Source organism: Moschus berezovskii, chromosome X (genome assembly GCF_049115385.1).
Source record: "Moschus berezovskii isolate FMDL1 chromosome X, NW_MosBer_1.0, whole genome shotgun sequence".
NCBI classification, from domain to species: Eukaryota; Metazoa; Chordata; class Mammalia; order Artiodactyla; family Moschidae; genus Moschus; species Moschus berezovskii.
In genome coordinates, this window is record NC_142488.1 from 36,287,092 (window position 1) to 36,314,507 (window position 27,416).

General features: G+C 40.3%; 1 protein-coding gene across 2 annotated transcripts in view; it reads left to right on the forward strand.

Moving 5' to 3' along the window:
- SYTL5 (synaptotagmin like 5) overlaps positions 1-27,416 on the forward strand; it is a 171,166-nt gene that overhangs the window by 113,291 nt on the left and 30,459 nt on the right. For both annotated transcript variants that reach the window (XM_055393305.2, XM_088833772.1), the window contains exons 7-13: positions 3,729-3,870; positions 9,243-9,372; positions 15,417-15,523; positions 17,822-17,914; positions 23,209-23,387; positions 25,328-25,427; positions 26,995-27,156. In XM_055393305.2, coding sequence (XP_055249280.2) covers positions 3,729-3,870; positions 9,243-9,372; positions 15,417-15,523; positions 17,822-17,914; positions 23,209-23,387; positions 25,328-25,427; positions 26,995-27,156 — 913 coding nt within the window. The remainder of the gene's footprint in view (positions 1-3,728; positions 3,871-9,242; positions 9,373-15,416; positions 15,524-17,821; positions 17,915-23,208; positions 23,388-25,327; positions 25,428-26,994; positions 27,157-27,416) is intronic.

The window sequence follows — 27,416 nt, forward strand, 5'->3', positions numbered from 1 at the left end:
TTCTCATTTTTAGCACCTCTTCCTCATTTAACAGGCTCGCTTCACTTTCTAATTACAACCTCTCTTGCCTCTCAGGTGTTTATTTCAGATCTCAAATAGCTAAAAGGAGTTAGAAAGGCATGTAAGCTGCAGAATGAATATCATGTCATCTTAGTGTTATGTTATGCCCTAGCCTCATTGTCCCAGTGAGCATGATATCTTTCAGGTTAATGCTGTCTTTGGCTGATCTTTTATGAAAACACTCATTTTCGCAGGCAGGCACAGGCTCAACCTTGTCAGTCTGCTCTGGGAAGGTTGAATCCTGGGAAATTCTTTTTGGGCTTCAACTCCTGGGAGACCACACTGTAAACCAGAAAGGAAACTTGTTAAATTAGAGTTTCTGTCCCTTCTCCTTGAATTCTTTAACTAGAAATTGATATATCTAGGAAGCCATTATCAAGGTTTGAGGCCAGCATGAAATTAGAGATAACAAAACAAAAGGCTTTTTAAAAGTAAGCTAAAATAAGGGAAAGTCTTTCCTGCCCTAGGAAATGTGTCTTTCAAGTAACTCAGGATTTCCAAGCTCCCCAGACAGTGTCACATTCCCCAGACTTTGGGCCTTTTAGGTTGAAAGGAATGTATCCCTTTCTTGTCAGTTTCCCCCTAAGCAGATTTTGGCTTTAAGGTTTGTTAGAACTGATTTCTAGTATTTCTAATTTAAATATCACTAACATGATATATGGATCCAAAATAGCTCTTTCTTAATTGAACTTTAAATTTCTCTAATTTTGACTTGAGGAGACTTTTATCCTCTTCCTATTTGAGTGGCAAAGATTCACATAGTTTATGTCAGATTTTGCATAACATCTGAAAGAGTTGACACACAAGTATTTATGATATTCTGCCTCATTAGACTAAATCTTTTTTAGTTTAATCAAATGAAGCATTCAACTGAGAGGAAAATATTATTAAGAAGCTCACAGTAAATGTCAGGGATAAATGTGAAAGTGTATGTCATTTTTAAGATAATGCTTCTGGCAACAGTAATTTCGAATGGCTGGCTTATGAGCACAAGACTTTTTTCCCCCCCTTATTACAGGATAGCCTCTTGAATGTCATCACCACACTTAATCAACTTCTGCCAGAGCTTCCACATAAATGGGACTTTGGGTTTTAGGAAGGCTAATCCATGGTGAGAACTTTTCCAAGACCACCTGGGTCTGGGAGAACCTTCATCACAGACATAAGCAGAAATACCCACACAAATTCCCTTGGATCATAATCTCTTTGTTCATTTTTGCAAGATTCAGTCCAACCCTTCCTCTTTTGAGACTTTACCTAAAACAGTATGGTAGTTCAGACGGTAAAGAATCCACCTGTCAATGCAGGAGACATGGGTTCAATCCCTGGATCGGGAAGATCCCCTGGAGGAGAAAATGGCAACCCACTCCAGTATTCTTGCCTGGAGAATTCCATGGACAGAGAGCCTGGTGGGTTACAGACCATGGGGTCACAAAGAGTTGGATACGACTGGGTGACTAACACTTTCACTTTTTTTGAGTTGAACATGCCTGAGTGACTTTCACATTTAAAAAAAAAAAAAAACCTAAAACAGTAGGGAGAGACACTTTTTTGGTAGTATTACTGTAAAAGTAGAGAACCTCTGGGCAGGTTACAGCATCCCTGGGTAGGTCTCTAAGCCCCTTCTCCATTGAACTTGTGAGAAAGAACAGCATCACTTGGGAAAGGTATAAACATTAACTGTCGCCAAATGTAGAAATGTTGCATCTGAGATTGGAGGGCTCAGGGAAATCAGCAAAGAATTTCAAGCTGTATCAATCTATTTAATCCCCAAATCTTATTTTCTTGTCATCAGACACAAAAGACACAATCATAGACCCTTTCTGAGCAGAGTCCATAGTACTATAATTTATTCAGACCACCAGTTCTAGAAAGAACCTGTCAGGGACTGTTTCTGTGTAGTATTGAAGGACTGTTACCCAGAAAATTTTCTGAGCTCTCAATCAAATTCTAAGAAACTATCTCCCAGCTCTCTCAATCCTTTATCTGCTCCTTGATAGCATTCCTCTTCTACATTCTGTCCCTGTAGAACCTGCCTGGTTGTAACAATTTGGTTGGCAAAATGATGCATAAACAATTTGAAGAACTAGCATGAGCTTGAATGCTGTCTTTGGATAAGCAGATAATTCTGTCTTTATTCTGACTTTATCATATGTTAATACTAACTCTATGTTATTAATACTAATTCTGTATGCGTGTGTGGAATAAGTGCCTAACCTCTCTAAGCCTCAGTTTCTTCATCTGTAAAATACGAATGTTCATACCTTTTTTTCTTTTTAAGAAAAAATAATGAATGTTGTGGAATGGAGACTGTCGAACATCTAGACAATGCTCAGTAAATGCAGCTGTTGTTTGCATAAATCTCGATAGTTGTGGTGGCTGGTTGTATCAATTGGGGCATATTTTGTTTTGGTGGCTTATCTGGTGCAGAGCCTTGAAAACAGTTACAAGCTGTGATTAACAGCTCCAATGTTTATTGCTAATTCTTTCTTCTGCCAGATTTTTCTTCTACTAATGACCCATGCGCCATCGTTCTCTTTAAAATATGCCCTTCCTTTATTCCTATAAGTCTCTCCTCCAATTGGCTCAACCGTGAGCCCTAATCACTATTAACTGTCACTGTTGTGCTTTAATAAGAAGATTTTGTTATTACAGGTGCACTTATAAATTATGAAAGTAGTAACTGAAAGAGTAAAATTCACAAGGGCTTATATTTTACTACTGAGCATATTTTGTGCTCACTGATGACAAAGAATGAAAGAAGGACAAACACTTCCCTTAAACTCTAATTTGTCAAGCCTTATTTACTTATGAAACTCCATTTAATAAGAAAATTGCGATCACCTCCAGGCAGGAAATTTTTTTTCATGAATCGTTACTGAATGGAATTGAATCCATTTTAGCAAACATAAAAGTGAATCAAAGTCATTTACAAAGATGTCATTATTTTTAGCCTTCATTTATTAAATGTGCACTATGAGTCAGTCACTAAAACACTGAGAAATAAAATATAATTGCCAATCTTTGATTAAATATGTACTGAGTGCGTCCTTTGCACCAAGATATTGTGAAGGTGCTGGAGGTGTCATAGTAAGTGTGTCATCAGTTCTGTCCCCGAGGAGCTCATGTTGAAAGAGGTCCCAAGGCCCACATATCTGTTAAGCAGCCAAAGAAGACATTATGCGGGCAACTTCTATACAGTCTGACAGAGACTGTAAGTCACCAGGAATTGAGTAGAGCAGAGGTTGGCAAGGCCTGTGATGGACAGAGAAGGCATAGTCAGGGAGGCTAAACTTCACTTGGCCCTTGAAGGATGGGAGGATTTGGATAAACCGAGAATGACAAATAAGGCTTATCGGGAGGGAGAATGTGAGCAAAAGCCTTAGAAGTGGAAGCATGAGCACGAGCAAGTGTGGGGAGTTGAAAAAATAGTTGGCAACCTGGGCTGGCTAGAAGAGTACTGCTGAGCAGTGGGAAAAAAGTTGAAGAGGTAAGTTCAATTCCGAAGACGCTGGAGTCAGACAAATGGCGTTGAACCTCATGAGCCCCTGAAGGTGTACCTCAGGTGGTCCATGTGTTGCCATTGTTTTCTGGGGAGTTTTCCCTGACTATGTCTTTGGTCACTGCTCCACTTCGATTTTAAAGTCAGAATGTTTTTTCTCATTTAGGGGAAGCACTGGTTCATCAGATTTTAACGAGCCAGAAGCTGGTCCTGGAACTCGGAAGAGTGTCTGGAACAATGCCATGACCCCAGGCACTCCGAGGTCACCAGCCCCCAGCACCCGCAGTGTGACCTCAGTCAGCAGTCGAGTAAGTTCACAGCTGTGAAGAAGCAGCTCCATCTGGGACTCAGCCTCACCACTGAGACATGGCTAGCCTTCAGCTTTCTGAATCTGAGAGCCTGTTGTTGATCTTGTTTAACAATAATAGATGCTTCTTGCTCAGAACTGAACCTCCTACATCCATAGCTCATGGTAGGAGGCCTCAAGTGTGATGGAAAGGGCAGTTTCAGAGGTGGAATTTGTTTGATGGGGGTTTCAATGGCTACATGGTTTCCGTAAAATATAAATCATGTTTAGTACTCTGTAATTTTGATCATCCATTTTATTTGTCAAGAACTTGACTGTTATAAAATGTTGCCAACAGATTTAAATTAGGAAAGGTAGACTCTTAAAATATTTTTATCGTTTTCTTTTCAATACATCTGTTAAAGAGTCTGCACATAACGGAAATTTAACTTGCATTGTGTGTTGTGTGTGTAAGTTGTTCTTTTGAGTAAATGAACAGATACTAGATTGTTTGATTAAGCTGGAAACTCCATATACATAGCTCACATATTATATCTTTACATGCAAACTGCAATTCTTTGATTCAGCCACTATTTAATGAGGGCCTTTTCTATGCCAAACCCTGGTTAAACAAAGACTTGAAAGAAGTGAAAGAATTAGGCTTGCAAGTGTCTCTTGCAAGGTTGTCACCCATGCTGGGACAGCACTGATGTTCAGCAAATACATTATGGGAAGGCTGTTGGAACCACTTTATATGGCAATCACTTAAATCAAGAACCACCATCTCTACATAGTCAGTGCCCTTGCTTCACCAGAGTCTGAAAGATCTTTAGTGCCCCTGGAGGAGCAGCCAGTGCAAAGACCCTGAGGTGGGAGCATATGTGGTGTGTTCAAGGAAGAACAGGGAGCCCTGTATGGCCGTTACAAGTGAACAAAGGAGGGATACGAGAAAATGAGTATAGAGGGGAAGTAGGGCCATATGGGCCATGTGGACTCTGTGTGCACTTTGGCATTTACTCTGGAGAAGATGGCGGCACTTGGAGAATTTTCAGCAGACTAGTGACATGATCTGGCTTCTGTTTATGCTGGAACTGAGGGCTGTGCTGAGAAGAGCCTATTGGGAACAAGAGTGGAAGCCAGAAGGCCGGTTAGGAAGGAGGCCATGGTATTACTGCAGGAGGTATTACTGGGCTTTGGAACATGAAGATAGATGTGGAGATTGTGAACGGCAAGATTCTATAGATATTTTTAATGAAGAGTCCAAAGACATTCAGACAGATTAAAGAATAATAATAATAAGCGTATTTAAACAGTTTTAGTCTAAATTAAACTTGTTGATAAAAGGCCTATTTAAAATTTTATCAGTATTTATACTTAGCTCCACAAACAGTATTGTTCAGTAGTCAGAAAAGTGCATGCACAGTTGGTGACTGTACTCACTTTTCTGGCAGCCTAAAGAGGGATGGCATCCAAAATATTTAGAAACTGGTATGTCAGAGACACTGAGCCATCAGAACAGACTCTGGTGGAAGATCGGGCAGCATCCTGAGGGCCCTCCCAGGCCATGCAGTAACCTGGATTGTGGGGAGAACTAGGGTTGTGGAGAACAGGAGCACAGGAAGAAGGGGTGGACTGGGAGTCGCCCTGCTCACCAACTGATCCAGAAGTATTAAAAAAATGTTAACAGCTGGTACAGCTCTGCTAGTGGGAAGCAGCAGACTGTCAGTCCAATAATTAGTAAGTTAGTTCTCAAAACAAGGCTTATCTTCCTAAGTACCATCACTGGAGGTGGGGGGTTAGGAGGGAGCTCCCTTCTCATGTGCTAAGCCCCTCATATCTACAGCCTCTAGATGACTATTTCTTTTTTCTTAATTTTAAGAACTTTAAACCATTAAATTGCAATTGATTTACAATGTTGTTACTTTCTGCTGTACAGCAAAGTGATTCAATTATACACATATACGCATTCTTTTTTTACATTCTTTTCCATTCTGCTTTATCATAAGAGACTGACTTGTTGTTTATCCATTCCACATATAATGGCTTACATCTGCTAACCCCAGTCTCCAACTCCATCCCTTTCCCCTAAACCCTCTCTCTTGGCAACCACAAGTGTGTCCTCTGTGTGTACGATTCTGTTTTGTAGACAGGTTCATTTGTCATATTTTAGATTTGTCATTCTGACTTAACTCACTCACTGTGATAATCTCTCAGTGCATCCAAGTTGCTACAAATATATGAATACTTCTTTATTAAACAACACCTGTGCTGTGCTTAGTGGCTCAGTCATGTCTGACTGTTTGCGATCCCATGGACTGAAGCCCGCCAGGCTCCTCTGTCCATGGGGATTCTCCAGACAAGAATACTGGGGAGTGTTGCCATGCCCTTCTCCATGGGATCTTTCCAACCCAGGGATTGAACCCAGGTCTCCCACATTGCAGGCAGATTCTTTACCATCTGAGCCATGAGGGAAGCCCTAGATATTCCCTAACAAAAAGTTCCTGTGATTGAATGAGTAGACATATGTATTGATATATATAGGCTCAGATGGTAATGAATCCGCCTGCAATGCAGGAGACCCGGGTTCCATGTTCCCTGATTTAGGAAGATCCCCTGGAGAAGGGCATGGCAACCCACTCAAGTATTCTTGCTTGGGAAATACCATTGACAGAGGAGCCTGGCAGGCTACAATCCGTGGGGTCACATAGTTGGACACGACTGAGCGACTAACACACACATATGGTGCTTGTGCTAATCTCATGCTTGCATTCTAACTGATGTAGCTAGTCTTTTCTAAAAGAAAAAGAGGCACAGAGAGAAATACTTTCTGTCGAATAAACTTAGTGCAGCACAGTATGCTTTATGAAGCATATTTGCTCTTTCATGATGAATAGAAGACCCATATAGAGTTACGTGGTGATCAACTTAACAATTTCTCAATTTCTCCCACTTCTCAGCATCTCTTTGTTTCAGTCTTCTTGTCTGCTTTAGCATGTGAGAAGTACCTTTTCAAAATGGAGAATTCTTAGAACATGAAAGTCTCTAACCTGTGCTCTGCTACGATATAACTTACTAATTTTGGGCCTCACATCCTGAATCTTCAGGGTATGTGTTACATGCTGTGCAATATTAATTGGCCTATTAGTGCTCAATATTAATGTTATTCCCAGGGTGCCAGTTGGAAAATTTACTGTCACTGTTAATTGCTGCTAAGGAAGTTGGTCTTGCTTCTTTGGAGGAATCCATGTGTGACCCCCTTTTTGAATGGATGGCAATTAGAAAAGTTAGGACTTATATTCCTCCTGCTACAGGTAGTATGTGTTGGCAAATACTCAAAGACCAAATCCAGTCTGTATTGGAGTTGCCTTGATTTGCATTCTATCTTTCTGGAATGAGTTCATTAACATTGCCTCAGTGTCTGAGTTATGGGGTAAATGTAGGGCATCAAGAAGAGGATTCCTTTCTCTAGGACATTTAAAGACAGATTTTGATTGTTTTTGGAAGGGGCAACTGAAGAGTCTCTTTTAGGTTCAATCATTTCACAGCATGGTGTCATTTGCATGGACACTTAACCTTAGTACAGTTCTCAGAAGTGCAAAATTAGTTTAATACTTAAGTGAACTTGGAACAATGCAATTGTCAAGCCCCTGTGGGCACAGGCAAAGTTGGGACAGAATTTTCCTTTATAATGAAATTAAGTGTCACTGTTGGTGGGAATGTAAGTTGGTGCAGTCACTGGAAAATAGAGGTTCCTCAGAAAACTGAAAATAGAATTACTATATGATCCAGCAATCCCACTCCTGGGAATATACCCAGATAAAACTATAATTGAAAAAGATACATGCACCCCTATGCTCATAGCAGCACTGTTCACAATAGGCAAAACCTGAAAACAACCCATATGTCCATGAACAGATGAATGAATAAAGAAGATGTGATATGTATATACGGTGAAATATTACTCAGCCATAAAAAGAACAAAATAATGCCATTCATAGCAACATGAATGCAACTAGATCATACTATGTGATGTTAGATTAATACCATGTGATATCACTTGTATGTGGACTCTAAAACATGGCACAAATAAACTTATTTGCAAAACAGAAACAGACTTGCAGAGAACAGACTTGTAGTTGTCATGGGGGAGGGAAAGGGATGGACTAGAAATTTGGGGTTGGTTGATGCAAGCTATTACATTTAGAATGGATAAACAAGAAGATACTACTATGTAGCATAGGTAACTATATTCACTATTCTGTGATAAACCATAATAGAAAAGAATATAAATAATGTATATATTGTGTAACTGAGTCACTGTGCTATACAGCAGAGATTTTCACAACATTGTAAGCCAACTATACTTCAATAAAAGAATTTAAAAAAGAGAAAACATAAAGTGTTAGACTGAGTACCATTACATGAACAAGCATCTATAAGCAAGTAGATACCCAATTTAAAAAAAAAAAAACTATTCCTATAAGCAGGGAAGTCTCCATTCTTTATCCTTTTATGAACATTGATAAGTGCCTTGCATGAAATTTTATTGCAATAATGATGTAGGAGGACTTCCTGGGTGGTCCAGTGGTTAAGAATACGCCTTCCATTGCAGGGAATGAGGGTTTGATCCCTGGGCTGGGAACTAACATTCTGCATGCAGTGTGGCAACTAAGCCCATGTGCCGCAACTAGAGAGCCCAAGTGCCATAATGAAGATCCTGTGTTGCCACCACTCATGTACACCCGGGGTGGATTCACGTCAATGTATGGCAAAACCAACCAATATAATATTGTAAAATAATTAGCCTCAAATAAAAAATAAATTAAAAAAATAAAGTTTAAAAAAAAGACCTAACACAGCCAGATAAATAAATTTAATAAAATAATGAAAAACTTAAAGTAAATAATGATGTAAGCAACCATATTCTGATCATCCAGCCTATGAGATGGGGAAGGTGGCATGCTTTTCTGTTAAGTGAGGGGTGGTGAAAGTAAGGCATGGTTGAGGAGAGAGGGTGTGGAGAATGAGGACAAACGTGGAAGCAAGAGTTCTAACCCTGAGTACTACTCTGAGGGTGTAAAGCTTGCCATATTCTTACACAGAGTTCATGTAAGTTTGGAGGTTCTCACACCATCTTTACTGATAACCTTATAACATTCACTAATTTTGTGAACAAATAATTATTTCAGACACCTTTTGTGCTAGTTGATAAAACTCTTGGTAGATATTTTTGAGAGTATTGATAGTAAGTTTTAGAGTTATATGGATTCCTGTTGAGGGTTCTCTAGGTGTCAATTGGGTAAGAGAGATGTGGTTATACTGGTAGATGGAAGTATTTGAAAGTCAAGTACAGTCAATATTATATGTATATTTCCATTTCTACTTTGTGAGAAGGAACGTGGTTTTGAAAATTCCACCGATTTGGCTGCCATTGAAAGCACCTCTGAGGACCTCACAAAGACTCATCGCCGAAAACCTTCCAGCACACCATCTATAGCAGTGTCCCGGGCCTCCCTCTCCTCAGGTGAGTATTTCCAACCTGACTGCTCTGTTGTGAAAATGACTAAATCAAGTGAAACTGACTGCCTTGTGGGGCCTTAAATGTATGTTTCATACCTTTGAAAATAATCACCCACTCTTTGACCCATGGTGTTCGGCCCACTCCATAAGAACTGTTGAAATGTGGACCCATGTGATGCCTTGAGCCCCTTGCAAAATCTGTGAATTTTGAATTTGATGAGTATACAGTCATGAGGCTTCCCAGATAGTTCAATGGTGAAGAATCTGCTTGCCAAGGCAGGAGATGCGGGTTCGATCCCTAGAGGAGGAAATGGCAATCCACTCCAGTATTCTTGCCTGGGAAATCCCCTGGAGAGAGGAGCCTGGTGGACTATAGTCCATAGGGTCTTAAAGAGCCAGACATGACTGAGTGACAGAGCCGAGAAGACAGTAGAGGAGTTCAGAAAATATAATTGGCTCATTTAATACAAAAGATAAAGACACTTGCCCAGAATTCAAGGAAATGGTAGTTCCATTGACACATCGGTCAGAAGTCCCCTGTATCTAGACAGATGAATCATTATTCCATGATTTAAATAAGGCCTTCTTTGCAAGCAGCATTAAGGGATTATTAGAAAGTGAAGAGGAACTAAAAAGCCTCTTGATGAAAGTGAAAGAGGAGAGTGAAAAAGTTGGCTTGAAGCTCAACATTCAGAAAACAAAAATCATGGCATCTGGTCCTATCACTTCATGGGAAATAGATGGGGAAACAGTGTCGGACTTTATTTTTTGGGCTCCAAAATCACTGCAGATGCTGATTGCAGCCATGAAATTAAAAGACGCTTACTCCTTGGAAGGAAAGTTATGACCAACCGAGATAGCATATTAAAAAGCAGAGACATTACTTTGCCAACCAAGGTCTGTCTAGTCAAGGCAATGGTTTTTCCTGTGGTCATGTATGGATGTGAGAGTTGGACTGTGAAGCAAGCTGGTCACTGAAGAATTGAGAGTCTCTTGGGGCGCGGCTCCCGGCGGCGCAGACGCGAGAGACGCCCGGCTCCCGGCGGCGCAGACGCGAGAGACGCCCGGCTCCCGGCGGCGCAGACGCGAGAGACGCCCGGCTCCCGGCGGCGCAGACGCGAGAGACGCCCGGCTCCCGGCGGCGCAGACGCGAGAGACGCCCGGCTCCCGGCGGCGCAGACGCGAGAGACGCCCGGCTCCCGGCGGCGCAGACGCGAGAGACGCCCGGCTCCCGGCGGCGCAGACGCGAGAGACGCCCGGCTCCCGGCGGCGCAGACGCGAGAGACGCCCGGCTCCCGGCGGCGCAGACGCGAGAGACGCCCGGCTCCCGGCGGCGCAGACGCGAGAGACGCCCGGCTCCCGGCGGCGCAGACGCGAGAGACGCCCGGCTCCCGGCGCAACCGACCACGTGCAGAATCGTGGCTGAGAGGAGCTGCCCCGCACCCAGGGTTAGGGCGGTGGCCGAGAGGAGCTGTACCACGTCCAGGAGGCGGTGGCTGCTTGGGCACCGGAGGGCCGAGAGGAGCTGATCCACATTCAAAGCAGGAGGGGCAGCCTTGAGGAGATACCCCTCGTCCGAGGTAAGGTACAGCGGCTGCGCCTTGCTGGAGCAGCTGGGAAGAGGTACTCCACGACCAAGTGGAATATAAGAATCCAGTGTTCTGGGGAGGAAGGAACAAGATGGCGGAGGGATAAGACGGCGAGACCACTTTCTTCCCCACAAATTCATCAAAAGAACATTTGAATGCGGAGTAAAGTCCACAAAACAACTTCTGAATACTGGCAGAGGACATCAGGCTCCCAGAAAAGCAGCCATTGTCTTCTAAAGGAAAGAGAAGAAATCAAGCTCCACCCACCAGAACACTGACACATGCCTCCCTAACCAGGGAACCCGGACAAGTCACCCGTCTAACCCCACACACAGCGAAGAAACTACATAATAAAGAGAACTCCACAAACTGCAAGAAGAGGGAAAGGCCACCCCAAGCAAAGCAATATAAGCAAGATGAAGAGGCAGAGAAATACCCAGCAAGTAAAGGAACAAGATAATTGCCCACCAACACAAACAAAAGAAGAAGATATAGGGACTCTACCTGATAAAGAATTTCAAATTTTGATGGTGAAAATGATTCAAAATCTTGAAAGCAAAATGGAGTTACAGATAAATAACCTGGAGAAAAGGATTGAGAAGATGGAAGAAAGATTTAATAAGGACTTAGAAGAAATAAAAAAGAGTCAATATACAATGAATAATGCAATAGATGAGATCAGAAACACTCTGGAGGGAACAAACAATAGAATAACAGAGGCAGAAGACAGGATTAGCGAACTAGAAGATAAAATTGTAGAAATAAATGAAACAGAGAGGAAAAAAGAAAAACGAATTAAAAGAAATGAGGACAATATTAGAGACCTCTGGGACAATGTTAAACGCTCCAACATTCGAATCATAGGAGTCCCAGAAGAAGAAGACAAAAAGAAAGACCATGAGAGAATACTTGAGGAGATAATAGTTGAAAACTTCCCTAAAATAGGGAAAGAAATAATCACCCAAGTCCAAGAAACCCAGAGAGTCCCCAACAGGATAAACCCAAGGCGAAATACTCCAAGACACATATTAATCAAATTAACAAAGATCAAACACAAAGAACAAATATTAAAAGCAGCAAGGGAAAAGCAGCAAATAACACATAAGGGGATTCCCATAAGGATAACAGCTGATCTTTCAACAGAAACTCTTCAGGCCAGAAGGGAGTGGCAAGACATACTTAAAGTGATGAAAGAAAATACCCTACAGCCCAGATTACTATACCCAGCAAGGATCTCATTCAAAAATGAAGGAGAAATCAAAAGCTTTACAGACAAGCAAAAGCTGAGGGAATTCAGCATCACCAAACCAGCTCTCCAACTAATGCTAAAGGATCTTCTCTAGACAGGATACACAGAAAGAGTGTATAAACTTGAACCCAAAGTAATAAAGAAAATGGCTACGGGATCATACTTATCAATAATTACCTTAAACGTAAATGGGTTGAAATTTTCAAAAAGGCTAGGAAACAATTCTCATAGCCATCAATAGTTCAGTGTTGAGTTCATGAATAGTTTTTAAAGTTTGGGACAAACTGTAGTATTTGCTATTTGAAGTACTATTTGTAATTGGCATATTACGATGTAACATTGGTCTTCATTTCCAACTTAAAACGCCTAAAAATGCCTAACAGATTTTTAGATTTGTGAATTTTAGTTGAAATATATTTTACGATGTTACTAAACCTGCAGAAATATTGAAATATTTCAGAGAACTTATTCACTGTACATTTAATTTATTTTATTTATAAAAGTTATGAACTGTAGAAAGTTTTACTTGTTGGGTCAAATGCTTGTTGCTTCAAATGCTTGTTGCATTTGAAGTGCTAGTTACAAGAAAATCAAATACCTTCAATGTATAAATGCTATTAAGTTTTTAAAGGACTCTGGAGTATAAGTAAGTTTGTTTAAAGAAATTTAGTCTATTCAACCTGAATCAGCTCTGTCAAACATTAATTAAAAGCCTCATTTTTAAAAAAATAAATAAATAAATAATGGTGGTGGGAGGGAGGGTTGGGAAGCTGGCTGGAGGTGGAGGTGGTGAAGTTTATAAATCTAATTAAAAATGAAGTTGCATTTCCATTTTCCAAATCCACCCATCCACCAGCGTACTGTGTCACTAGACATTATGTACGATTTTACTTTGCGACAGAAACCATTACATTTAAAAATTCATTACAGCAAGGTGAGTTAGACACATGATGAATGCAGCTTTAATTCTGCCATATATTATTACAGTTAAAATGTAAATGATGAAAAATATTTTGTGCTTATCAGCATTTATGTGGAAATGTGTTTTACAGTGATATATGATGTTATATTTCTATTATTGTGATGAAAAAAAAAGCAATACAAAAAGACGAAGTGTTTATTAAAACATGAAAAAAAAAAGAAATAAATGGTTTTGCAGCACTGAAGAAATTATAGAAAGTAAATAAGCTAGATCAGACCTGTTTTATGTAGTAATTTTATAGTTTATTTTAATTATTTCAGTTGTAAAATATTGTTATACTGTTAATTAGTTCTGATTGTTCATATTAAACTATTGTAATGCAAAAAAATAAATAAATAAATAAAATTAAAACAAACAAACAAAAAAGAGAGTCTCTTGAACTGCAAGGAGATCCAACCAGTCCATTCTAAAGGAGATCAATCCTGGGTGTTCATTGGAAGGACTGATGCTAAAGCTGAAACTCCAATACTTTGGCCACCTCATGTGACGAGTTGACTCACTGGAAAAGACTCTGATGCTGGGAAGGATTGGGGGTGGGAGGAGTCGGGGACGACAGAGAATGAGGTGGCTGGATGGCATCACCGACTCGACGGACATGAGTTTGAGTGAACTCTGGGAGTTGGTGATGGACAGGGAGGCCTGGAGTGCTGTGATTCATGGGGTCGCGAAGAGTTGGACATGACTGAGCAACTGAACTGAACTGAATAACCCCTTTCATTTGTATGATCCCTTCAAAAATATTGTTTCACTTTAGCATCACAACAACCCCTGTGAAACAGATACTATTTTATTGTGTAATTTTATTACCTTTGACTAAGGAAACTCTTCAGAGACATATGTTATAATTAGGAACTTTATGTCCCGTGTGTAGATTTGAAATCATGACAAGATCCCCAGAAGGAAGAAATCACCAGTTATCTAATGCTAGTGCTAACTTAAAGCCTAAAGCTGGATTCTCTGTGCTGAGTTGGGGGTGTCTCTCCAAGACAAGTCACTCCCAAACAGTTGGCTAAATGTGCGTGGCTATTATTGCATTTTGTTTAGGACTAGAAAATTGGTCCTCTAGTTCAATGAATAATTTTAAACTAGCCTAGAAGCCAGCCTCATGGAGTGTATTTCTACTACTTGTGCTCATACTTAGTTATTCAGTTGTGTCCAACTCTTTGTAACCTCATGGGCACTAGCTCACCAGTCTCCTCTGTCCATGGGATTTCCCAGGCAAGAATATTGGAGTGGGTTGCCATTTCCTCCTCCAAAGGATCTTCTCAACCAAGGGATTGAACCCATGTCTCCTGTGTCTCCTGCACTGGCAGACGGCTTCTTTACTGCTGAGCCATTTGAGAAGCCCCTTCATTGCTCCTCTTACTAGTACTCAGTAGCTCCTGTGGATTGAGTACATACTCTGTGTCTGGCGCTATGCTAAGCAGTTCTGTGCTATTTCATTTATCATTTCACTCTTAATCAGTTGCTCTCTTCAGTCTTTCTCATTTATAAGCAAGTATTCTCTCTCAGCAGGGTTTTGGCATAGAAGTCTTTTATGGAAATAAACTGTTGATAAGCTATCCGTAGCATTACTGAGTTTTGCATTTTTCTTTATATGTTTAAAAGCAAGAAATTCTGCTGATGAAAGAATGTTCTGGTGTGCAAAGAAATAGAAGTTCCTTTCAATTTCCCTACAGCCACTCCCTTTTTGTGTGAAAAGAACTTGCATCATTTCATTGCATTTTATGTCAAACATAAAAACACAGTGTATGCGTGTGTGCTCAGTCATGTCTGACTCTCTGCGATCCCATAGGCTGTGGCCCACTAGGCTCCTCTGTCCATGGAATAAACAATAGATTCTCTGATAAATAAGGAATACTTAATGTTTTCTTTTCTAAGCTTAATGGCCCATTCTTTGAGAGTTTGCCAAGGCTTTTGAGCACAACAAAATTCTTAAATAGCTTACAAATTGATCATGTTATAGTAGTAGAACATTTGCCTTCCTATTCTCAAAGCAGAAATGTACAGATCAGTGTTCGTAAGTCAGTCCAAGAAAATTTCAAAATACTGTTAATAAATGGTAGCATGTTAGCATAAACAGTATGAAGTTTCTGACTTTTGTTTTCATGACACTATCTATGCCCTATCCATGGAAAGAATTGGAATAACAATGAAACATTTGCAAAGAGAAGTGAACCCTTCTAACAAAACAAGATGATTCCCTTCTTCCCCTTTCCTTCCTGCAGACCAGAGTCGATCTGAGTTAGATTTGAGCGGGTCGTTTACAGAAGACTTAGAGGATACTGTAAGTATAAGGAGCAAATCTGTCCCTGGGGCTTTGGACAAAGACTTGGTAAGTTGGATATGGAAGAGTGTCTAATGGTCATGAAGAAAGGGCACAGGCTTATTCCAAACCTGTCCACTTTCGGGGAGGATGAGTTGAGAGTGAAGTGAGGATATCCAATCATTTCTTCCTATTAGTCTTCACAACTAGCATATAAGAACAAATATGATTTAGAAAAGGTAGCAGGGGATCAGGTTAATGAGTGACGAGTATCTCTAAGAAAACACCTGTTGCAGATTTCAGTTCCTTGTTAAAAGCATGTCACTTAATCTAAACCCAGAAAAAGTAAGGAATCCTAACATTTCCTAAATCCAACATTACTAGACTTATCTGACTATATGTTTTATATGAACATTTCTACATCTCACGTTATCCCCCTAAACTATCTTCTCAATTGAGACTAACTTATGTGAAATTTAATATTTAAGGTAAAGTCATTCATGAAATGAGAACATTGAATTAAATTATTGTGAAGGTTCTAATATTCTGAAATTCCTAATTCTACAATAGCTATAATCCAATTTGAACTCTTTGGATGAAAGATAAGACAAATGTTAAATGACATTATTACAATTTTTCTGACACAAACCAGGAAACTTAGTTCTAACATTCAATGTTATTTACTATAGTAATAAAAAACTACAACATATTTTTAAATCCACCACAAAAGAGCAGTGGTGGTGGTGGGCAATGAAAGCAAATGATTTCAAAGCTTATTTGGTATTCAGCCTTTAAAGAACAGATAATTCCAATGTTATTAAACTATTACTGATCATAGAAAATCTGAAAATCTTAAAATTCAAAACTCTGAAAATCTTCAAATTCATGATATGACGCCATTGTATATAACCTGAATACTCAAACTTGATTTTAAAAATAGTTTTAAAAAAGAAAACTACAAGATAAATTAATTTATAAATATATACAGAAAAATTGAATATATACACAAACCTAGCAGTGAATAAAAAATATTGCAATAAGCAAGTTTTATTCTAGGTTTGAATGGAAGAATTAATCTCTATAAGAATATCTTTTACATAATTAATATTTCACTATTTTAAAGGAGAAAATAAAAACTACATCAATAGATGCAGAAAACTTTTTAAGAAGAGAGTGTAATTCGAACAGGATGCATAATACTAGCTTCACCCAGGGTAAGGAGGAGGACCAGGGAAGACAGGAGAAAGCAAAAAGAAAGGTGTCCTTAATAAAAAAAAAAGAAAATAGTATGCATGATATAATCCATTTATCTGTGTGTATATGTACCCTGTTCATTCATCAAAGATTATTGAAAGTTAATTATTAATATGTGAGTGGAGATACAAGTTTTTTTCATCTGTATTGCTTGAAATTTTTGCTATAAAATGTATTATTTAAATAACCAGGGGATAAAAATTAGGGAAAGAAAAGTAGAATCTGGGATTTTGGATAAGAAACCCATATGTAAAATAGTTTATTCTATTGGAGAGATTTTCAAGATACATTTCCATGTCTTAACAGTATGTACATACACAGGCATGCATTAATGTGCATACACACACACATACACACAAAAATGCACCTCAACTTTTTAAATTAAAAAATAAGTACTTTGCTCAAAGTAAATCACTTTAGTGAGCAGGGAAGGAGGAATTGAATACCCAGGTTTGTGTGATTCCACATTTAATGTTCTTTCCATAAAGCAAGCATCACTAGGAAGGGGACCCCAATCTTCAGATGGTTGTCATTCAGGTCGAATGGAGAGCAAAAGAGCAAAACCTAGGAATGGAGTTTTTTCTAGATATTTATATCTGATATTTCAAGTATTTAAGAAAAGTGTTTTCAAATATCGGATATATTTGAAATAACGCATATATTTGAAAACTAGAAGGATGGTGCTGACGAATCTGTTTGCAGAGCCACAGTGGGGACACAGACATAGATAACAGGCTTATGGACAAGGGTGGGGGAGAAGAGGGAGAGGGTGAGATGAATGGAGACAGTAGCATGGATGCATATATACTAACATAGGTAAGATAGACAGCCAATGGGAATTTGCTGTATAACTCAGCAAACTCAAAGTGGGGCTCTGTAATAACCTAGAGGAGTGGGAATGGGCGGGAGGTGGGACGGAGATTCAAGACAGAGGGGACATATGTACACCTATGGTTAATTCATTTTGATGTATGACAGAAATAAAACCAATGTTATAAAGCAATCATAAATTAATTATAAATAAATATTTTAAAAAGTGTTTTTTTGTAAGTGAAAAGACTTTCTAGGAAAGACACCAAGCCACTGATTTTATTCCCCCCCATCCTTCCTTAGGATTCCTTAGAAGAGATGGAAGATGGCATTGATGACTTAGTGTCCTCCCGGTTTTCTTCAAATACCCACAGTCTAGCAAGTGGCCTGTCAACAGTAAGCAATTCTTGAACATGCACTGGAATATTCTTCTTTCTCTTGTCGATTTTCTTTGCATTTCCAAAGAACAGAATCAAGTTCTTGGGAAACACAGGATCATGAATTAAAAGTTATTATAATCTCCTGCTTGCCTTTTGTCCACAGAGTACCTTTTATTCAAATTTTGTAGGGGCTTTTCCTACGGCTCCTGACTCCTGCTTTATTTTCTATTTTTTTTTAAACCTCTGCTTACCACGTTTTAAAACCTCATCACTTCCTAGTTCAGGCTCTCATCAGCTGAACCCTCTGAATTATCTCAGTTCTCAGTTGGTAAATTTCCCTGCTGCCATTCTCTCAGTTCCTCAGATGTCCTGCTTGCTACCACCAGTCACTTTCCTCACTTTCCTTAAACACGTAGCCAAGTAACTTTCTTTCCTATTTGTACATCAAGTCCATAGCTTCCCACTCCTACAGAATAGCATCCCATATTACTTTGGTGTTTGAACCCTTCTTTGAGAGGGCTTTAGGTGCCCCTGTGTCTTCTTACCTATTACTGTATGCCTCCAAGTCTTTTCTTGGTGTCTTTTATTTCCATCTGTTGCTCTAATACGCTTTTCTCTTTTGACCTTTGGGCGACTTCCTTAAAGAATTCTCAAGCAGGCTCTGACAGGAAATGGACCTACCTAAGTGTGCCTGATGCTGACTCAGACACTGTGAGTGTTCAACCTTTCCTTTTTCTTTTTTTCAATCGTACTTCATGGATTTCATGGTATAGGAAATCTCATTAGCTAGGCAATTCTTCCAGTCTTTCTGACTCATGTACCATTAACCAGCAATCCTCTTTTAAAAGGTAAATAATATAATCAGAATCCAAGTATTTCAAAGAAAACACATTTTTAAACATTAGAATCTGTGGACTAGAGAAAAGAAACATGGTCCAGAATGGTTTACCATGAACAAGGCACCTTTTCATGGGATTCTCCAGGGAAGAATACCGGAGTGGGTAGCCAAGGGTATCTTCCCAACCCAGGGATCCAACCTGGGTCTCCTGCATTGCAGGCAGATTTTTTACCATCTGAGCCACCAGGGAAGCCCCTTAGAATAAACATCTCTGTTTAAATCACATCACTGGCTTGGTTAAAAGCATAGAGTTTGGTTAGTAGTAAAATTCTTGTAACTTCTTCAGTTTCTTCCAAGCTTCTGCAATAGTGGGTTCTTAAACTGAATTTTCTATGTATGGATCTCATGCTTTAACAGAGGACCCTCTTTGAAGGAGTGGCTACAGAAGGATGTGGTATAGATATAAGTCAGTGACCCAAGGGGTCAGTGAGGTATGGTGTGGAGGTCCTCAGACTAAAAATCTGGAAATCTTTTGCTTTGTTGTCAACAAAAAAATTTAATCAGTCGATCTAAGAAAGAAATGGGAAATTCTATTGGTGCCGTATTGAAGATTATAACCTGGGAACAGCATCTCAGAAAGCTCCGAGAACTGTTCTGCCCATAGAAGTCAAGCAAGGAGGCCAAAGGGCAGATGAACTTTTTCACGTTCAATTGTTTTCTTGGGGAATTCTCTGGTGGTCCAGTGGTTAGGACTCTGCACTTTCATTGCTGAGGGCCCAGGTTGGTCAGGGAATTTAAGATCATACAAGCCATGTGGTTCAGGGAAACAAAAAAGAATGTTTAAATTTTTCAAGCTTTGCCATAAAATATGAACTTTATTTCACAATGTTTTGGCACTGCCAATAATTTCTGTGAGCCAGACTTGACTCATATGTGACATGAGGAGTTTGGGGTTTATTCCTGAAGCCCTTGAAACTCAAAGCATGGTCTGTTGACCAGCAATATTGAGTGACCTGGGACAGAGACTATAAAAGGCTGTCAGTTTACAGAACCCCTAGTGTCTCAGTGGTAATTTCATGGCATTGCTAGGCCAAGTGAAAGTGAAGTCGCTCAGTCATATCCGACTCTTTGAGACCCCATGGATTGTAGCCTACCAGGCTCCTCAGCCCATGGAATTTTCCAGGAATTTACCAAGAGTACTGGGGTGGGTTGCCATTTCCTTCTCTAGGGGATCTTCCCAACCCAGGATTGAACCCGGTCTCCCACATTGCAGGCAGACGCTTTAGCGTCTGAGCTACCTAGCCTAGCTTGGAAAAAAAATAAGCACAGGTATCTTAACAACTTAGTAGCCATTTGAAAATATAATGCACAGTAACCATTTGAAAAAATAATATTTTTATTCCATTCTTCAGTCGCTCCATCGTGTCTGACTCTTTCCATTCTTAAATAGCCCTTGAGGTGATGTGTGGGCCTGATGGGGACTACATGAGTTGGCAGCAGCATTTTCATTTCCTTTTCCTCATGGATTTTTGTGCAGTCCTTTTTTTTTTTTGTCATAGTTACTGCCTAAAACTCAGGTTCACATGGATAGGACTTTATTAAAAAGAAGAAAGTGGGATTGAACGTTAACCCTGTGAACTACTGTTAGTAGTTTGCATGGTGTCTAATAGTTGTCACTGTTGTTTCCCTGGGAATTTTAAAATATCCTGAGTTGGGCCTGGTGCTCTGGAATGCCTTAACACACAGTTTGGGAACTGTGGACCTAGGAGTTTGTTAGAAAAGCAGATTCGCAAGGTTTCCCTGGTGGTCCAGTGGTTAATAATCCACCTTGCAATGGAACACCGATTCAGTCCCTGATCCAGGAAGATTCCATGTGCTGCAGAGCAACTAAGCCCTTGCACCACTACTATGGAGCCTGCACTTTGGAGACCAGGAGCCACAACTTCTGAAGCTGGAGTGCTCTAGAGCCTGAGTTCTGCAACAAGTGAAGCTACTGCAATGAGAAGCCCTGCACAACGCAACTAGAGAGCAACCTCTGCTCGTTGCAACTAGAGAAACCCCAAGTGCAGCAACAAAGACCCACCACAGCCAAAAATAAATAGACAAATCTTAAAAAAGAAAGAAGACAGAATCTCAGACTCCACCTGGGACTGTGTGGATCAGAACCTTCATTTCAACGAGACCTCCAAGTGACCAGTAGGCAATTAAAGTTTGCAAAGATACCTGCTATCATGAAAATTCTGATGTTTGGTTTTAGGAACAGAATAGATGACTTAGGTCACTCACTGGTTCTTTAAGTTTTAATTTCCAAATTATTATGGAATCCTTGGTTTGCTCTTGCCCTTGATTTAAGCTTGAAAGAGAGACTGGCCGTATCACCCACTGATTTTGGATCAGTCTCTACTTTGAGCAATTGAAGAAAGGTAATTTTGGGGCTCCAAAATCACTGCAGATGCTGATTGCAGCCAGGAAATTAAAAGACGCTTACTCCTTGGAAGGAAAGTTATGATCAACCTAGATAGCATATTAAAAAGCAGAGACATTACTTTGCCAACAAAGGTCCGTCTAGTCAAGGCTATGGTTTTTCCCGTGGTCATGTATGGATGTGAGAGTTGGACTGTGAAGAAAGCTGATCGCCGAAGAATTGATGCTTTTGAATTGTGGTGTTGGAGAAGACTCTTGGGAGTCCCTTGTACCGCAAGGAGATCCAACCAGTCCATTCTAAGGGAGATCGATCCTGGGTGTTCATTAGAAGGACTGATGCTAAAGCTGAAACTGCAATACTTTGGCCACCTCATGGGACGAGTTGACTCACTGGAAAAGACTCTGATGCTGGGAAGGGTTGGGGGCAGGAGGAGAAGGGGACGACCAAGAATTAGATGGCTAGATGGCATCACCGACTCTGTGGACATGAGTTTGAGTGAACTCCGGGAGTTGGTGATGGACAGGGAGGCCTGGAGTGCTGTGATTCATGGGGTCGCAGAGAGTCGGACACGACTGAGCGACTGAACTGAACTGAATGACTTTTGTTTTATATATAAACAAAAAATATATACAAGGTATGAGGTCTAACCTCTCTTTGCACTCACCATAGTTTTTACTTCCCAGTCGTTCATAGACAGGGCTTTTGAAATGCCTAGATCACTCCTGAATGCCTTCCAGGTGGTCTTTTGTGACAGTCCCGTTGCTAAGACACAGAGTTCATTTTGCTGGCACTACAGGATAATTTTATTACATTTAATTAAAAATACATCTCTTGTTATTAGTGTCCCATCAGAACTTCCATTCATTCTGGCACATTTGGACAGTTTCTTTTTGCATTTTAATTTTATTTATTGGTTGGTCTATTATTTCCTTGTTTAGTGTTCTGTTTGTGAGTTGCTATTTTATAGATGTGTAGAAAGCCACGGTCACTAACCCTGTGGCCTCACAGCTGGTCAGGGGAGTCCTGACAGCTGTGGGTGGTGATGTTCTCGTGGCGTGCCCTTTTGGAAGATGCAATTATGTTACAGAACCAATCTTGGGTCTGGTTGTCTGGGTACAGTAAAGGGAATCTACTGACACCAGGTTGTGTGAAGGAAAGTGCAGTGTTTATTGTGTAAATGTCAAGGATGGATGACTGGTGCTTGAAACCCCTCAAACTTCCTGACGGGTTTCAGCAAAGCATTTCTAAAGGCCAGGTGAGGGTTGCAAGTCTCAGAGTATGTGATCAGCTTGTCCACAGTTCTCTGATTAGTTGATGATGATCAATCTTTAGGCTACAGAAGGTCTGGGGGCTATGTGCTCATGGTCATCAAATCGTTAATTTCTTCCATTTGATGGGGGTTTTAGCATCTGTAAAACAACTCAGGAAATGTGCATCAGATTCTATTAGTACTATCTAGGTACTTCAGAGGCAATAAAGTAGAGGATAAAGGGGAGGGTCTATGTTGGGAAGGCCCCATAGAGTCCTGCTGGGTTATAGTATGGCTTCTCAGAGACTTATGGGATGGAATACTCTATGTCGGTATCAGAGAGAGAAGCTTGTAGCTTATCCTTGCACAGAAATATGTTTTTTTTTCTTTGTCCTGATCAATGCATTCTAGACCTTGAAGTAGACTGACTTTGAGTCTCCCAGTGAAAGAGGAGAAAGCTACAGGAATGGGGAGAGGAGATGGAATGGGAAATACCTGTGTCCCCCTAATTCATTAGAAGAAGTGAATAAACAAAGGCTATTCACTAACCCAAAAAGGCAATGCATCCCCCTCAGCGAGTGTCCTGCCTTCCTTACTAATGGTCCTAGACTTTTTCTTTCTCAGGCTTGGATTTTATGCAACACCAGAAAAACAAGCCATCTTTTGCTTTCTTCCTTCACAGTAAGCTTCCCTGCTCATTATAAACAATGGGAATGGTAATTAAATGGGGGGAGGTAGCTTCTGTGGAGAGATCTCTAGCATAACCCCGGATGCCTTTTTTCATCTTGTTGATTCCAGACCAGCCTGAACAGCATGATGAGTGTTTACAGTGAGACAGGAGACTATGGCAACGTGAAAGTCAGTGGGGAAATCCTTTTGCACATCAGCTACAGCTATGAAACTGGCGGGCTCTACATTTTTGTCAAGAACTGCAGAAATCTGGCCATAGGAGATGAAAAGAAACAGAGGACAGATGCGTAAGCACATAGCATGTTCCCCAGACTTTTTCAGTCACTGCCCATGTGAATTATGTGTATTTGTCACCCTGTGTGTTTCTTTTTCAGAAGCCTTTTAGCATTCATCTAGAATCAGAAGATTGATCATCACTTTCTTCCTCTGCCACACTTCTAAATATTCTCTGGCATGCATGTATAATGGTTGCATTTGTAGTTACCTGAGTCTTATTTTATTTAAAAAAATTTTTTTTTTGGCTGCACATTATGGCGTGTGGGATCTCATTTCCCTGGCCAGGGATTGAACCCAGGCCATGGCATTGAAAGTAGCAAATCCTCACCACTAGACCACCAAGGAACTCTAAGATTTTTTTTTTTTTGGAACTCTAAGATTTTAAAGAAGCTATTACTCAGCATGATTCAGGACTCACAGATTTGTAGTTCACACAGAGGCAGCTCTTTGTCATACAAGGTTGACATGTTGGCACACCCCAGGCTGTATGAGAGTATCCTGTTAATTTTTGTTCTGGGAAACCCTCCAGAAAAAATTACCAAGCTGTTTGCCCAATTGAACAACCTGAAAGGGCAATTATGAGGCTCTCGGGATTTCCAGGATCAGCCTGGGAGGGCAGTTAAGACCATGGGAAGGTAAGACCCAGGGCTTCCCAGGACCACTGCCAGTTTGGTGAGTCACTCTGAGGACTCACAGGCCTCCACACACAGTCATAATCAGTACAGGGAAAAGGCATATGTGGCAAAGTTCAAATGAATCAAGGCTTCAGCTTCCAAGGACCTCTCCCAGTGGAGTCACACAGGATGTGCTTAAGTCCTCCAGCCACAAGTGGTGAAAACACATGGGGAGTGTTGTCTACCAGGGAAGCTCCCTGAGAGACTCAACTGGTCACATACCAAAATCCCAGTCTCCTACATGAAAGCAGGTGTTCAGCAGGAGCCATACTATTTCCACAAATATTTTTAGCACAGTGAGCCACTTAATTCTGTTCCTGGAGTGATGAAAATCCTTCTGAAACCCAGGTTCTGCATGGTAGCCAAGAGCCAAACTTATAAACAGATATTTCAAATGAGAGCAGTCTCAGACCCGCTGTTTACCCTTTTTCTACATAATAGATAACCTAGGTTTAATACACGGCTCAGCAAATCTGTTTCCAAAACAGACAAATGAGTAGACAAATAGATTGGTCCGGTTACCTCCTTAGCTAAATATCAGAGAGCTTCAAGACTGGTATCATCAGTCCCAAAGGGATCATTTAAAGCCACAGTAGGTGGACTTCAGGACTCTGGTAGCATCTTTTACATTTCAGTTTTGTACATCTTGTGCATTTCTGAGTCTGCCATGATGCCCTGCTCCTGGGACTGCTCAAGGTCAGGTATTGGGGAGAATTGCTTTTGTGACTTCAGGTTGTTAATTTTAATTTCCTCTTTTTCACTATTTTTCTTCATTCACTCATTGACTCCACTCATCAGAAGTCTGGACATCTGAGTGGAGAGGAAAGTTACCTCTATGATCAAGAGCATTGATCATAATAATAGATTATACTTATTCAGCAGTATAATATATTAGCTCCTTGTATGTCAGCTTATTTGATCCTTATCATCCCCTAAGTCATCATCCCAGGTTTGTAGATGATGAAACTGAGATACAGAGAGATTAAGTAAGCTCTTGAGTTCCCCCAAACCACTGACGCCCAGAGTAATTCAAACCCAGCTGGCTTGACTCTAGAACCCACTCTCTTTACCACAAGAATTTACAACTTCTCTCTTATTGAAGGTCCAGAGTTATATTTCAAAATGTCCTGGTATGGAAACCATATTCTCTTTGGTTCTGTCTCTTATACTCACTAGCCTGTTTCTTTTACCCCTTTTATTCACTGAGGTCCCTGAGCATTTCTCTCAAAGTAGATGTTTCCCAAGGATTACTTTCATTTTTTTTTTATCATATACAGTTATGTCAAGTCATACCTTCTTCCTGACAAGTCCAGAAATAACAAGCGCAAGACCAAAATAAGAACAGGCACCAATCCAGAATTCAATGAAACCCTAAAGGTAAATCAATATTCTTTCATGGTAAATTTAATGACTCGATTTACTTCATTGATTTAGATGTAACTGTAAAGGATTTGCATGTTAAGGCTTATATGTATTTTAGAAAAGCAGAATGTGAGTCAGTTGGCTTTCGGTTTCTGGAAAAGAAAGCAATGTAAACCACTCTTAGTCTATTTCTCTGCTGTTCCCAAGATTGCACTGAAAGTAGAGATGATCCAGGAAAATTACATCTGACTTAGTATCAATACCTCTTGTCCAAAAGTATGTTTCACCCTTGGGAAAGCATTTTTTTTTTCTAGTTCCCTGTAAAAGAAGTTTGTCAAAATTTTGGTCCTAACTTAGCAGGTCACTCTATACATACTCATTGTTCTACTAACGCAGCATTAAAATGTGCTGTTTCTTGTTAGGGTTCAAGAATTTGGCTAAATTTATCCATGTGGTTAATGAACAGTGGAGATGCAGGGCTAGATTTGAAAAATCTCAGAGACAGTGGCCTAGGTAAGATATAACCCAGGCCCCAAGTCTAGAGATATTACTTTTTCCCATGGGCCTCCATGTAACCTCTTCCCTCACCCTGGACACAGTTATCCTGGTAAGAAAGTTCCAAGGGGATGGGGATGTTGAAGTTAGTGCCAGTTGCAGGGTAACTTATGGATCTTGAAACCAGAATGATGGAGTCATGGAGTCCACCACAGGAGGAAGTTGGCAAGTGGGGCATGTGTCAGCAGGGTCATATGTGAAAGCAGGAGCCAGTATAAGACGGATCAAAGTGAAAAGGAATGAATATATGCAGAGGGTGAATCCAGCAGCCATGACAGGATAGCAAAGATGAGCCGAAGCAGAACAGATAAAAAGAATACGTGGCAGATCCGGGAAGCAGGGCCAAGGTGAATCATGCCAGAAACAGAAAGGATGATGCGAATCCAAGATGAGGAATCAGTCAGTCTGAAGCGTGTCTGAGGTGGTATTTGCGGAGGACAATCAGGAGATTTTGAGGGGGTGTGGGTATGTGGCCCCGGATAACGTTCTGCTGGAAACGGGAAAACCATGCTAGCAATATTTTCTTTCTGCTCAATCTATGTGTATATCAATTTCACCCCTGCACTTAGGCTGAACTTTATGAAGTATGACATTTGCAAGTTTCTCACTGTCAAACTTTGCTGGATTTGGGTCTTATTGTTATAAATAAGACAGAGAAATTAGAGACTTGATACATGAAACCTTGCACTTACAAAGTAGTTGTTGACAAAATAATTAGGCAAGTAAAAATCAAGTAAAGCTGAAAAAGGGACAAGCTTCATCACCTCACGCTTTTTATATAATATCTGAAGTTTATCAAACTCCCATGAAAAGCCTGTCAGTAGATCTTTCAGTGCTAGGTCCCACACAAATGAGTTTATGGAATAGAACCTGAGTTGCAGCAGAAACGAAGAAAAATGAAGTGTTTTTCTCTTGGGTTTGTTTTGTTTGTAGTACTACTGCATATGGTCTGGAAGCTGGTGGAAGTAAATTTCACCCTGTCCTAGAAATGGATATGGAGTGTGATGTTGTAAATCTGGTTTTGCAGTACACCATCAGCCATGCCCAGCTGGAAACGAGAACTCTGCAGCTCTCAGTCTGGCATTATGATCGATTTGGACGGAATAGCTTCCTGGGGGAGGTGGAGATTCCTTTTGACTCATGGAACTTTGAAAATCCAAGTGATGAGTGGTTTGTGCTTCAACCCAAGGTAGGAAATGCTTCCAGATGAGTCAAACACTTATACAAGGAATGAGCAAAACTGATGTCAGAGGCCTAAAGAATCTGAAGACCTCTAGTTGTCAAGTGATAATCTGAAAAGATTAGTCCAGCTTATTTTGGAATGATATAATAAATGTAAATACACTCTTTTGGAAATCCTTCTTTGATATAGACTGTCTGTAAAATGCAAGCCATAATCATATTTCTTATTAATTTGACCTGCTAAATATATAGTCAGTATTCAATAGT